This window comes from Delphinapterus leucas, chromosome 18, assembly GCF_059928025.1.
Source record: "Delphinapterus leucas isolate spDelLeu-1000000601 "Yukka" chromosome 18, BTC_Dleu_Yukka2, whole genome shotgun sequence".
NCBI lineage: Eukaryota > Metazoa > Chordata > Mammalia > Artiodactyla > Monodontidae > Delphinapterus > Delphinapterus leucas.
Genome location: NC_143146.1, coordinates 55,549,247 through 55,561,513, shown reverse-complemented (window position 1 = coordinate 55,561,513; position 12,267 = coordinate 55,549,247). Strand labels below are relative to the sequence as shown.

The 12,267-nt window shown below is 38.7% G+C and overlaps 1 protein-coding gene across 2 annotated transcripts in view; it reads left to right on the top strand.

Moving 5' to 3' along the window:
* Window positions 1-11,136, top strand: part of EPSTI1 (epithelial stromal interaction 1) — a 100,403-nt gene extending 89,267 nt beyond the window's left edge. The window contains exons 9-10 of one of the 2 annotated variants that reach the window (XM_022574911.3): window positions 3,612-3,711; window positions 10,593-11,136. In XM_022574911.3, coding sequence (XP_022430619.2) covers window positions 3,612-3,711; window positions 10,593-10,601 — 109 coding nt within the window. In that variant the 3' untranslated portion in view covers window positions 10,602-11,136. The remainder of the gene's footprint in view (window positions 1-3,611; window positions 3,712-10,592) is intronic. The other variant, XM_089899510.1, reaches the window with a different exon arrangement.
* The last annotated feature ends 1,131 nt before the right edge of the window (window positions 11,137-12,267 follow it).

Sequence of the window (12,267 nt, the reverse complement as noted above, 5' to 3'; positions counted from 1 at the left end):
GCTTTTGATAAAAGCTTATGTTTGTATTGTCCTTTGGAGTTTATAGTGAGCTTTTCTATGTTATATGAAAATACTCGTTCAGTTGTCTCTTAATGCATAAAATAGCTGTGTCCATTCCTGCTGAGGGCAACAATACAGACTATGTAGTTTGAGCATACGGGACATAAGTTAGGTTTTCTCCAGGGACATAATTTTATTGGAGACAAAAAGACAGTGTGTTTCCTACTGTTTGGAAGTTCACATAGCAGAAAGTGCAGCCCTGAGTTTTATAATAGAAAGCTTGTAGATTCCTAATAAGCTTTACAATGAATCCCATAAGATTGAACCTGATTGCACCTGAATCTGACCCAGTGTAACTTTTTGAGTAAGAGAAGAAAGTTGAAGCTCCAGTGGGAAAAGACAGAGCACTGTGGTCAAGGACTTGAAAGGATCTGGGCCACAAGCTGGAAACTGGAATGAACTGAACTGATTTATTGAAACTTGAACCATCCTTGAACAATAATTTTTATCCTTAGAAGAAAATTCAGAGCACTAGCTTGACAGCAATGAAATGTATGTATTTTCTAACACTAGTAAACAAAAATATAAACTGGTACCTTTTTCCCCCTATTTGAATTTGTTACTGAGTCCAAGCTCGTACTTCTCGTCCCATGACAGGCCAATAAATCAGAGACGAGGTGGTGGGGCAAGGAATAGCGACTTTATTTGGAAACCGGCAAACTGAGAAGATGGTGGACTCGTGTCCCAGAGAACCATCTTGCCTGAGTTAGAATTCAGGCTTCTTTTGTACTAAAAAGGGAGGGAGTAAAGTCAAACATTTCCTGGTTCCCGTCAGCCTCCAGAGGGGATGTGTTAATTTCTTCCTCCCTGCAGTCATTCACAGGTGGGCCTGGTCAGGATGCTTTCTGTGAGCTAAACAGGTATTTTACCTCATTATCTGAGAGGAAGGGTTCTCAAAAATGGGCCATTCTGTATAATTTAAGCTTATTGGCAACATCCCTTTAGTGATTAACTTGTAGTAGAATACAAAAGATTCTTCCCTATTACAAATTCTTGATAGAAATTGAAAAGGGTAATCTATTTACCACCCATGATCTCTAGTTGACCCACTCTGCTGTCCTCTTAGTAACATGCTTAAAAGTGAATCGCATCACCTTGTGTGCATCACAAGTTATCCATCTTCAAAGTGTTTGAGTGAATTGAGTGCAGTGGACAGTGAACTACATTCACTACCATGGGAAATTTCACAATGCAGCTGCAGTCACAGAAGCAGGCCGAGGTGGGGACCATGCACCTGGACAATTCATTCATTCACCTCTTACATATCAGGGCACACTCTGTGAAGCCTTTGTTCTAGGCACTGGGAATAGGCGTAAACAAGGCAGACAAGGTCCCTGACTGCATGGAATTTACAGTCTGGAGGAAAGAAACAGAAGTCAACAATTTAACGGCGAGATTATTTCAGACAGTGATACACACCAGGAGGACCACGACACAGAGTGATGTTAAGAGAGAGACTGGAGAAGACGATAGTTCCTCAATGAAGAGGTGACATCCAAAAACAAGAGCTGGTCACATAGAGATGGGGGGGCGCAAATCATGCAATGGAATGCCCCCTCTTATCAAGCACAGGAACAAAAGCAAAGGCCCTAAGTCAGGAATGAGCTTGGTCTTTCTGAGTCCCAAATGATTTGAATATAGATGGTGAGGAAGAGAATAATACAACATGAGGTAAGAAAGGTAGGCAGGAAATAGAAGATTCTGTAAGCCAATGATTTTATTCTAAGACTAATAGGAGTCATGGGAGGGTTTTAAACAAAATTCCGGAAGGCACGATCCCTTTTATAGTAAGGTGGTTGTATGGAGAACAGATTGCAGAGGGCAGGAGTGGAGGCAGAAGCAAGATGAGAGACGACAGGGATTTGTACTAGAATGGTGGTCATCAAAAGAAATGGGTGATTTAGGATGTGTCTAGTGGGTGGAGCCAACAAGAATTCTAGTGGATTGGATGTGGGGTGGGATGGGGGGGATATTGAGGGAAAGCCCATCTTTGTTACTGACAAAAAGACTGGATAAAAACAGCCCCAGGCGTATGGACCACCCAGCATACCACTGGTTGTGTAGTTTTAGGGGGATCAAGGTCAGTTCTGTCTTCCTTAATATTCAAGTCTCCAGCTCAAGTATCTTACTTCGACCTGCATGCTGAGAGGTCTAGAAAAGGTGACTTAAACATTCAGTTCTGCAGTGAACCAGGCTGACCAGAATATGGCACCTGGGTAGATTTTATGGTGAGAGATTAAAAAAAGTCTTCTGATAACTAAGATGTGACCACTGCCAGATGCGGCTTGGAGTTGAGGAGAAAGCAGCAACCCCATAAGCCAGAGACTAACGTGGGTCAACATGCAGTTGGCATTTTAGCTGGCACACTGAGCAAGACCGCTAGGCAAACCCCCAGCCTCTGACTTTGCCACTCAGCAGTCATTATCCTCAAAGTTCCCAAATCTCCCACAGTCGCTGACTTACAGCCACCCACCATGACCACATTCGCTAAACTTCATGACTAAAAAGGAGGCTAACTTGACTGGGTCCTGCCTAGCCTCCCTTCCACAAGCATGGATTGAGTGGTTGCTGTGCTCCAGGCACTCTGTTTCTGCTGAGAAGCTTATGGTCTTCATGACACTGTTCCTCAATAACCCGTTCACATCATAGGGTACCTGTTACAATGCCATTTCTCCAGCCACCATGTCCCTGACTCTACTCAGCCATACATGGGCAACTCAGAGCATGGTGTGGCCTTTTTCTTTTTTAACTTCAAAAAGTGTAAGATATAACACACAGAAAGTCCATGAAATGAATATTTAGGATGATTAATTATAAAATGGACATCCAGGTAACCAGCTCCAGGAATAGAATATAACCATCATCCTATAGGTAACCTTATCCTGACCCTTATGAGAATCACTTCTTGCCTTTATCGTTTTACCTCCTATATGTTAAACTTAATTTCTGAAATTGGTTGCTGCAAGTATGTCCAAACATCAGGGAAAAATGTACCCCTCCCTTCTTTTGAAAGTTTGGGCTTCCTTCTTCTGATATTTCCCTTTTCCCACACTCTCTTCCTATTTTCCTTCTACTTTTCACTAATGGGATTTACCTTAGCAAGACTGGCAATGGGGTACAGGATATATGGGAGGGACATGTCTTGTAAAAACAACACCACAGAGCTATGTTTGGTTTCTCTTTATGTTTTAGTTCTTGCTGAAGCTTCCATCTTTCCTCAGCTTCTGGGGTTCACTCCTGGCATGGCCCTGAGGGGTGTGGTTGCTTGGGTGACCAAGGCTCTTGTAGAACTGGTAGAGGTGGGTAAGTGAAACTCTGAAGTTAAGAATTTATGCCCCTTTTGGTCTGAGGCAAGACTGGCACCGGCTCCACCAAAGGACTGCTCACAGCATGTCATATGGTTAACGTGAAAAGAAGTGTCTGTAGATTTCTTCTGAGCTGAATGGGGGCAGCAGTCCCCACAGTCAGTTCAGACAGCACATTAGGTTCTCAGAAATCTCTCAGCCCTGCAGCAAGCTTTCCACTTACACACATCTTTCATTGTTTTAAAGGGTAAATAATGCCTTTCTGGACCGACTCCAAGGTGAAAGTCAGCCAGGTGGCCTCCAGCACTTTGGAGGCTATTGGAATATGAATAGTGGTAACAGCTGGGTGAGTTTTATTTTTATTTTTTCTAAAAAAAATCTTTCAAAGTTGAAGAATAAAAACAATGAGAGTTTTAAAAATACGTTGTGGCCTTCTCCCCAGATACTATTTTTTTTGGCGTGCTATTCAGCTGTGTGATGGGCAGTCAGCCAGGGTGATTACTGTAAATTCCACAATAGCTTCTGAGAGATGGAGAAGGTCCTGATTTCAGCTCCAGTCAATGCCAATCACAATAAAAAATGACACCTGCCCTTTGTTTGCTGTGTGATTGCCTGGACTGCAAGCCTTTTTAAAAAGTCACCCTTTGCCCAGACCTAAAACAAAAACAAATGAACATTTTTTTTCAGGAAGATTTTCAGTGACATATGGTTATAAAAATAGTAAGCATTCTCTTGTAATATATTCTTTCAGTGAAACTAGCACGTCAAAGAAACCAGCATTTAATTTTTCACTACAAAATGATTTTTAAAAACCCCTACAGCAAAATGCACTTTTTGAAAATGAAATGTTCTTACAGATTTCCGTGAAGAAAACCTTGCAACTGTGTTGTAATATGTGTGTAATGTGTTTTGTGTGCACAATATATTATTGAAACAGCACCAAAGCTTTGGAATGTATGGGATTGTGGGGTTTCCAATGTGTACAGAATCAAAACTAACTACAGTGGGTTTTACAATTTAATTGAAGCCCAAGTGTATATGTACCTACTCAAAAAAAAAAAGAATGGATAGAAACCTTTAAACTGGTAAAATACAACAAAGTAATCAAATGCTTGCTGACCTGGAAACTCTAGAGGAGATCACCCCTTAACAAATACCTGATGGACAAAAGATCATTTTTGAGAAGACAATCTGTTAGAAATCTTATATGCATGTTTCCTTGGAATGCATCTAGTGGTTAAAATTTATGGATAGATTTCAAAAATGTATATATATATTGAAGATAATTAAGTGTAGACAAATTTGTAGAGAATGCACAGTGGATGTGTCTATTTATAAGGTATGCTCATGTGTATCACTATGGCATTCAGAATAGGGACAATGTACAAGAGAGAAAAAAGAATCAAAACACAGTGTCTTTGCATCTTGTGTGAAATTGACATATTACTGACTTATAAGAATACACGAGTAAGAGTCATGTGGAAAATAGGGCATTGTGAATTTAAGACTATCCAAGTTTATAGAATTTATAAGTTGTGAAATGTGATTGAAACTCAGCTTTTGGACAGGACTTGGAAACTTGCTGTATATTTTCTCCTCTACTTAATAATTCCTCCACCACCACCACCACCAATTTAGAAGGTACATATACATAGAAAAATACCTGGGATTGAAGGGAAGATGATGGGAGAGAGTAAATGAAGACTGCATGGGCTGCTGTTAGGAGAATGAGGATATGGGAGTCTGGCTCACCACTGACTATTGGTAGGTCTTAGGTAAGTGAGCTGTGAATCTCCACTTAGGTTCCTCACAGATAAAAAGGGAGGAACATTGCTTTCTCGCGATGTGATGTGAGTGAGAATGATTGAAGATTCCTTAGTAAGATAGGCATATCCAAGTCCAAAGTGTATATTGGCTTCTCCCTTGCGTGAAAGAAGCAGTGACACAAAGGTAAGAACTTGCGCAGTCTCCCATCTCCACCTCACTTACCTACACACATCTCTTCCTCTATGTCTGCTTTTCCTTATGGACCAGATTCTATCTCCTCCACCTACTGGGGGACTTTGTTCTAACAATGTTCTTCTCTCTCTCCTGAACTGTCAGCTGTCATCTTGACTAGAAAATTCCCATCAGCAGAAAACTTAAATAAATATACATTATGTATTGAAGCCCCTTTCCCTTTTGCTACTGTCCTGTTTCTTTGTTCCCCTTTAGAGAAAAACTTTGAGGTATCTATCCTGTCTCAAATTTCTTTCCTCCCTTTTCTGTTAAACCCAGTCTAATCGGAATTTAGACCATATCTGTCTAACCACAGTGTTCTTCTCATGGTTACTGACATTTTCTACATTACAAAATCAAATGGTTATTTCTCAATTTTCATCTTTTGACCGATCAGCATCATTTGTCATGGTGAATCACTGCCTCCTCTTTGAACCTCTTTTTTACTTGGCTTCTGGGACACTGTACTCTCCTGGGTTTCCACCTATTTCAGTGGCCACTCCTTTCTGTTCTCCTTTGCTGAATCCCCTGTATCTTTCTGTCCTCTTAACAGTGGAGTGCCTCAGGGATCCACCTTGGACCATCTTCTTTACATTCATTTAATACCTTCATGGCCTCATTCATTCTCATGAAATTAAATACCAATATGCTCTGTACTCCCAAATTTCAATTTCCAGCCTAGACCTCTTCCTCTAGACTTGCAGATCCATTTGTCTACCCAACATCCCTACTTGCATGTCTAATAGACATTTCAACCTTAATATGTCTAAAACTTCACCTTTGATCCTCTTTACCCCAATGCTCTATCTGCACTTTTTCCTGTTTGCATAACAGTACAACCCATCTCTCACATCCTCACAGCTGACCCATCATCAAATCTTCTTGACTCTTCCTTCAGAATAGATCCCAACCTCTATCACTGCTCATCTCAATTCTTGAAATAGTCTCCTCGATGGTTTCCTTGCTCCCACACTTACCCACCTAGAGTCTGTTCTCAATATGAGACTGAAAAATAAGTCAGACCCTGTCACTCCTCTGCTCAAAGCCCTCCAATGGCTCTGATAACTCTCCAAATGTTTGGAGTAAAAGCCAAAGTCCTTAGAGTAAAAGCCAAAGGATTTCTATTTACTAATCCTTACAGGGGCTCCATGATCTAGACCCCACTCTACTCCTCTGGCACTCTCCTCCTACTGCCCTTCTTCCTCATTCCTCCCAGCCATGCCAGCTTTCTGGCTGTTCTTTGAAAACTTAAGAACTGGCTGCTCCCTCTGTACTCTTCTCCAAAGTGTCCAAACGATTTGTTCTCTTTCAAGTATTTTCTTGCGTTCCAAGAATTCCTTGGCCATTCATTTAATGCTGCCACCTGTGCCCTTACCCCAGGCTCTTGTCATTCTCTTTGCAGTCTCCATTTCTTTATTCAGTAGCACTCTGCAACTTCTAGCCTAATTTTCTAACATCATTTTCTTAGATGTTTTGTTGACTAATTACTCTTATTCTCTCCCTGTGGTAATTTATGTTCCCTCTTCCATCAGAGCAGGGCCCTTTGACTGTTTTGTTCACTGATATATCCCAAGCATAACACAGTGACTGGAACTTACCACAAGCACAGGGAAACATGTGGTTGTGGCTGAGGTCACCAAAATGACAGAGATTTAGAACCAAATGATTTGTTATAATAAAATGATTAGATACTGAATTTAAAGTAACTATGTATAAAACATTTGATGGAATAGATATTGGATTTGAAACGATGAGCAAAAACAAGAGATACAGACAACCAGGAAGATTTCAAAGAGAGCAAAACAGAACTTCTAGGAATAAAAAAATACAATCTTTGAAATTAAAGCACCCAATGAATTTATAACAAAAAGAATACAAATTAAGAATTAAACCAAAATATCATTTTTCATCTATTATTTGGCAAAGCACAAGAGACTGACAACATACTCTGTTGGCAAGATGGGGGAAACAGTTTCTTTCACACTTTGTCGGTGGGAATTCAAAATGATTTAAACCATATCTAGATTAGTTACTGTCTTCCCATAAAATAAAAACCAGGCCTACACATATTACAGAAAAGTTTTACTAAATGTTCAAGAAACAGATTATTCCAAATGTCTAGAATGTTTTCCAGATAAATGAAAAGGAGGGAGTATTCTTCCAAAGGATTAAGCAGGTGAATGTAACTATGAATCAAAATCAAAGACTATACAGAAAATAAATTATAGCCAGTCTCACTCATAAACATAGATTAAAAAAATCACAACAAAATTTTGACAGATTCAATTATGAATTTCTTAAAAAAAGCATAGTATATCCTTATCAAATTATATTCATCCCAGAAATACAAGCTTGGCTTATCACAAATAAACAAAAAAAACCCCAAAAAATCTCCGAGATAATTTACCTCATAAATTATAGGAGAAACACCATATGATCATCTCAATAGATACAGAGAAAGCACTTGATAAGTTTCAATACTCATTTGCAGTAAAAACTTCTAGCAAACTAGGAATAGAAAAGAAATTTCTTTAGCTAATACAGGGATCAAAGTTCTATAATAAAAACACATCAAAAGCTTTTCTTTTGAATCAGATATAAGCATTGAAAAGGAAAATATTTATAAATCACAGATGATACAATTATCTACTGAGAAAATCCAAAAGAATTTATATTAAAATTATTAGAATAAACAAGGGCCTAGCCATGTTGGTAGATAGAGGATCAATATATAAGAACTAAGTTTGTCTCTACGCGTAGAGAATCAACAAAAAAACCTAATAAAAAGGTAAAACCAGAGATGTATATTACCTTTAAAATACATATACAATTTTATAGAAAGACATTAAGGAATAAATAAATGGTGTTTTACCTTGTTAATGGATAAGAATGAGGTCTCAAATAATCCGTTGATTTAGTTAAATTCTAATCAGAGCAAAGAACCAAGAATAGCCAATTCACTCCTAAAAATATAGAAGTACATATGGGACTTAATAAAATATTTAATATGGTATAGAATTGGCACAGGCAGTCCCAACTATTTCTAGAATTTTGTTGTATGACAAAAGGTAGAGCCCATCATAAGGGGAAAATGGACTCTTCAACAAATGCTGTTGGGACAATTGAGTACCCACATGAAATCATTAAAAAAATCAATTCCAGGTAGAGTAAAGCTTATAAATAGAAAGGAAGACTTTTTAAATTCTAGAAGAAAATAGACTATTTATAAAATTGAGCTAGGGAGGATTTCATAAGACCCAAGGTATAAACTAAAAAGAAATGATAAATATACATTAAAATAAAACATCTGTTCATCAAAGGACACCATACAAAAATAAGAAAAGTTATAAACTAAACTTTTAGTGTGGATATGTTTTATAAATAATAAGTGGACAAGAGGTTAGTATACAGAATATATTTAGAATGTGGCATTTGTTTAGAAGTTGGTAGATGACAATTAAGCTCCTACAAGGAATGAGAGAGGAGGGCTCACAGATGGGGCTTGGAGGATATGCTGGAATCAGTAAAAAGCCAAAGACAGAGAAAGAAAGGAGGAAGGCAGAAAATATGATAAAACTATGATGAAAGCCAAAGAAAAACTTGTTTCTTGAAACATCATATGGACACTTAAGTAGTAGGCCTTTGATCAGCATATTTTGGGTAGAAAAATTAGACCGATCTTTATTTTTAAAGCTTTTTCTAATTTAAATCACATTCTTCTCAGGTTACTTAATACATATTTGTTATTTGATTATTTATTTATAATTTTTATTTTTAAAAAATTTTATTGGAGTATAGTTGATTTACAACGTTGTGTTAGTTTCAGGTGTACGGCAAAATGATTCAGTTATACATGTATTCATTCTTATTCAGATTCTTTTCTCATATAGATTATCACAGAATATTGAGTAGAGTTCCCTGTGTTATACAGTAGGTCCTTGTTGGTTATCTATCTTATATATAGTAGTGTGTGTTAATCCCATGCTCCTGATTTATCCCTTTCCCTCCCTCTGGTAACCATAAATTTGTTTTAGATATCTGTAAGTCGGCTTCTGTCTTGTAAGTAAGTTCATTTGTATCATTTTTAAAAAATTAGATTCCATATATGAGTGATATCATATGATATTTGTCTTTGTCTGACTTACTTCACTTAGCATGATAATCTCTAGGTCCATCCATGTTGCTGCAAATGGCATTATTTCATTCTTTTTTATGGCTGAGTAATATTCCATTGTATATAGGTACCACATCTTCTTTATCCATTCCTCTGTTGATGGACACTTAGGTTGCTTCCATGTCCTGCCTATTGTAAATAGTGCTGCAGTGAACACTGGGGTGCATGTATCTTTTCAAATTATAGTTTTCTCCGGATATATGCCCAGGAGTGGGATTGCTGGATCATATGTAATTCTATTTTTAGTTTTTTAAGGATGCTCTATACTGTTCTCCATAGTACCATATTCTTTGATACTTTAAAATTGCTTTTATATTAAAAATTTGTTTTTGGTCTTCTAGAGTCCTTTATTACTTTTCATGATGCATCTAGGGTAGGATGTTTAAAGAATCACTTCAAACGATCCCTTCTCTGATACCAGTAGGTGAGACCCTTCGAGATGCTGTTGCAACGCTGACTCCAGTGTCTTCAAAGGCGGTTAAGCATTTGCCATGACCCATGAGGCAACCTGAAATTTTAGTTTCCCAGAATGTTAGAGCACCAGTAGTCTGAATCCCAGGTGTACCTTGGCCCAGCAGTCTGGGAGGCCTGATGGAGATGTCATGACTGTTTGCACATAGTGGGGGGTGGGGACTCATTTAAGTCTGTCTCCTTTCCTCCACGTCCCCTTAGAAGTCACCTTCCTGCTGTATAATACAGTGTGCCTCTACTCCACACAGTTCCATTTAAATTGCTCTGCCCCGTACTACATTTGCCCTGTCCTTGCTGTAACTATGGAGGTGGGTGACAATATTTGTGAACACTATTAGTTGTGACCCGTGTTAGCCTATGTCTCAGAACACAGCTGATGAGCTGTCATTCAATAAGCCATTACATTGTTGACAGAGACCATTTTGTGACTCAAAATGGAACTGGAAAATTAAATCATTTCACTGGGACTTGAAATCATTAAAAAAATAGTCAGGTAGAGTGTTTTTTGGAGGAACTTCATTTTGGATTTACAAAGGCTTTGAATTTTGTTGCTGGTACTAATTTTTGTTTTCTTTTTCTTCCAGGATATATGAGAAATATTTGCTTACAACTGGCCTTTGTCAACTGACCTTGAAAAACCACCCGAGATGTTTTTCCTTCTTGCAGTTTTGTTCAGCCTCACTGTTTTTACCTTGACTTCAACTGCCCACCCACTCAGCTGAGCAGCTGGGGATGACTGGTTTCTCCCTGTCGTTATTTATGCATGTTTGTAGGAGCTGATTACTGAACTCATATTTAATCTCTACTGCCAGTGAAATGCTGCATTATTTTTCTAATTGGTTTCACCTCGTATTGGAAGTATAATTATAGACGTGTTAGTAAGATAGAAAAGGAGGGAATCATTTGATGCTTTCAGGTTAGTGAGAGCTGTGGGTGCTGCATGCCTGTCTCTCTAAACAGCTAATTCTTATCTAATTCTCAGATCAGGTTTGGGGAAGCTTTGGCACCTTTAGATTTGAATCCCTACTTTCTTAATTCAGGGCACAAATGTGAGCAAAAGAAAAAAATAAATCTTTTATATGCTTTTAAACAAATTTATAAATAAAATTTGAACTGCTTCTGTATAAATGGCTTTTGGTTTTTAATGAAAAGCTCTTGAGGGGTCTCATTCTTATATTCTCCTCTACAGTCCATAGAGATCAAATGTAGTACTATAATCACTATTGGAGTTGGCTTTGGTCTTGACTGACTTACTAATACTGTTCTTCTGGTTTTTCAGAGTGGGATAGTTCATTTCCTGAAAGGCCGTGAAAAAAATCGGCTAGACACAGATACCACGTGTGGTTTGTAGGTATTTTGGAAACTTGTCTTTGCTCATGCAACCTATTTCCTATTATTAATTCAGTAGGCTTTCCTGTTCTACTTTTATGAACTTGAACCAGTTTATAGACACTAGTGTGAGAATATTGGTTTTCCACACTGTATGGTCTGGCCACCCCCATCCCCCCACGTTATGTAGGCGAAGCATTGTAGCATTGCATGTAATCTTAGAAGGAAGGTTGGAAGAGTAGATAATTTTTGCAGCTGGACACGAGTAGACAACACTTTGCAGCATTTAAGAGATCTTCTGTGTTACCAACTGCTCTGTCGTAAGTAACTTTCTAAACGTATATTTAGGGCAACACTGGGATTTCAGGTCCTTGGGCCGAGATTGAGGGAGCTCACAGAAGTGGGGTGAGGGTGTGGTACAGAAAGAGCTGCACTGGGTGGTGGTGATGGTGGTGGTGGCTGACAGCAGATGGTGCTCAGCTCGTTTCTTTGGAGAAAATAATGCAGACACTCTTGGTTTCCCTCTCTTCTGCCAGCTGAACCTACGTTAGTGCTGTTGACAGTAATATAAAATGTTTGGTCCATCTAAATCTTTGTCACTGCCTAATATGGGGAAAATGAAATCCCTCAGCCTGGGTTGGAAACACCGCCAAACTGATTGTAGGTGTGTGGATGTCACAGGCATTTTACTGCTGTGGCATGCAGCCATTTCAGTCCTACACCTGCCAGCCTGGCTACCTCACAGTCCATGGTCATGTTCTGGTTTTTGTGTCTACGCTTGGCATTCCTCACTTGCCGCTATTTTCCAGTGTGTAACCTGGAGTCAATGTAGGGGAAAGAGATGCTTTCTTACTTTGGGGAATCTTAGGAAAGTTGGTGTCAATTTCCTTTCTACTGCCTGCCATATCCTGCATTCCCAAAGATTTTGTT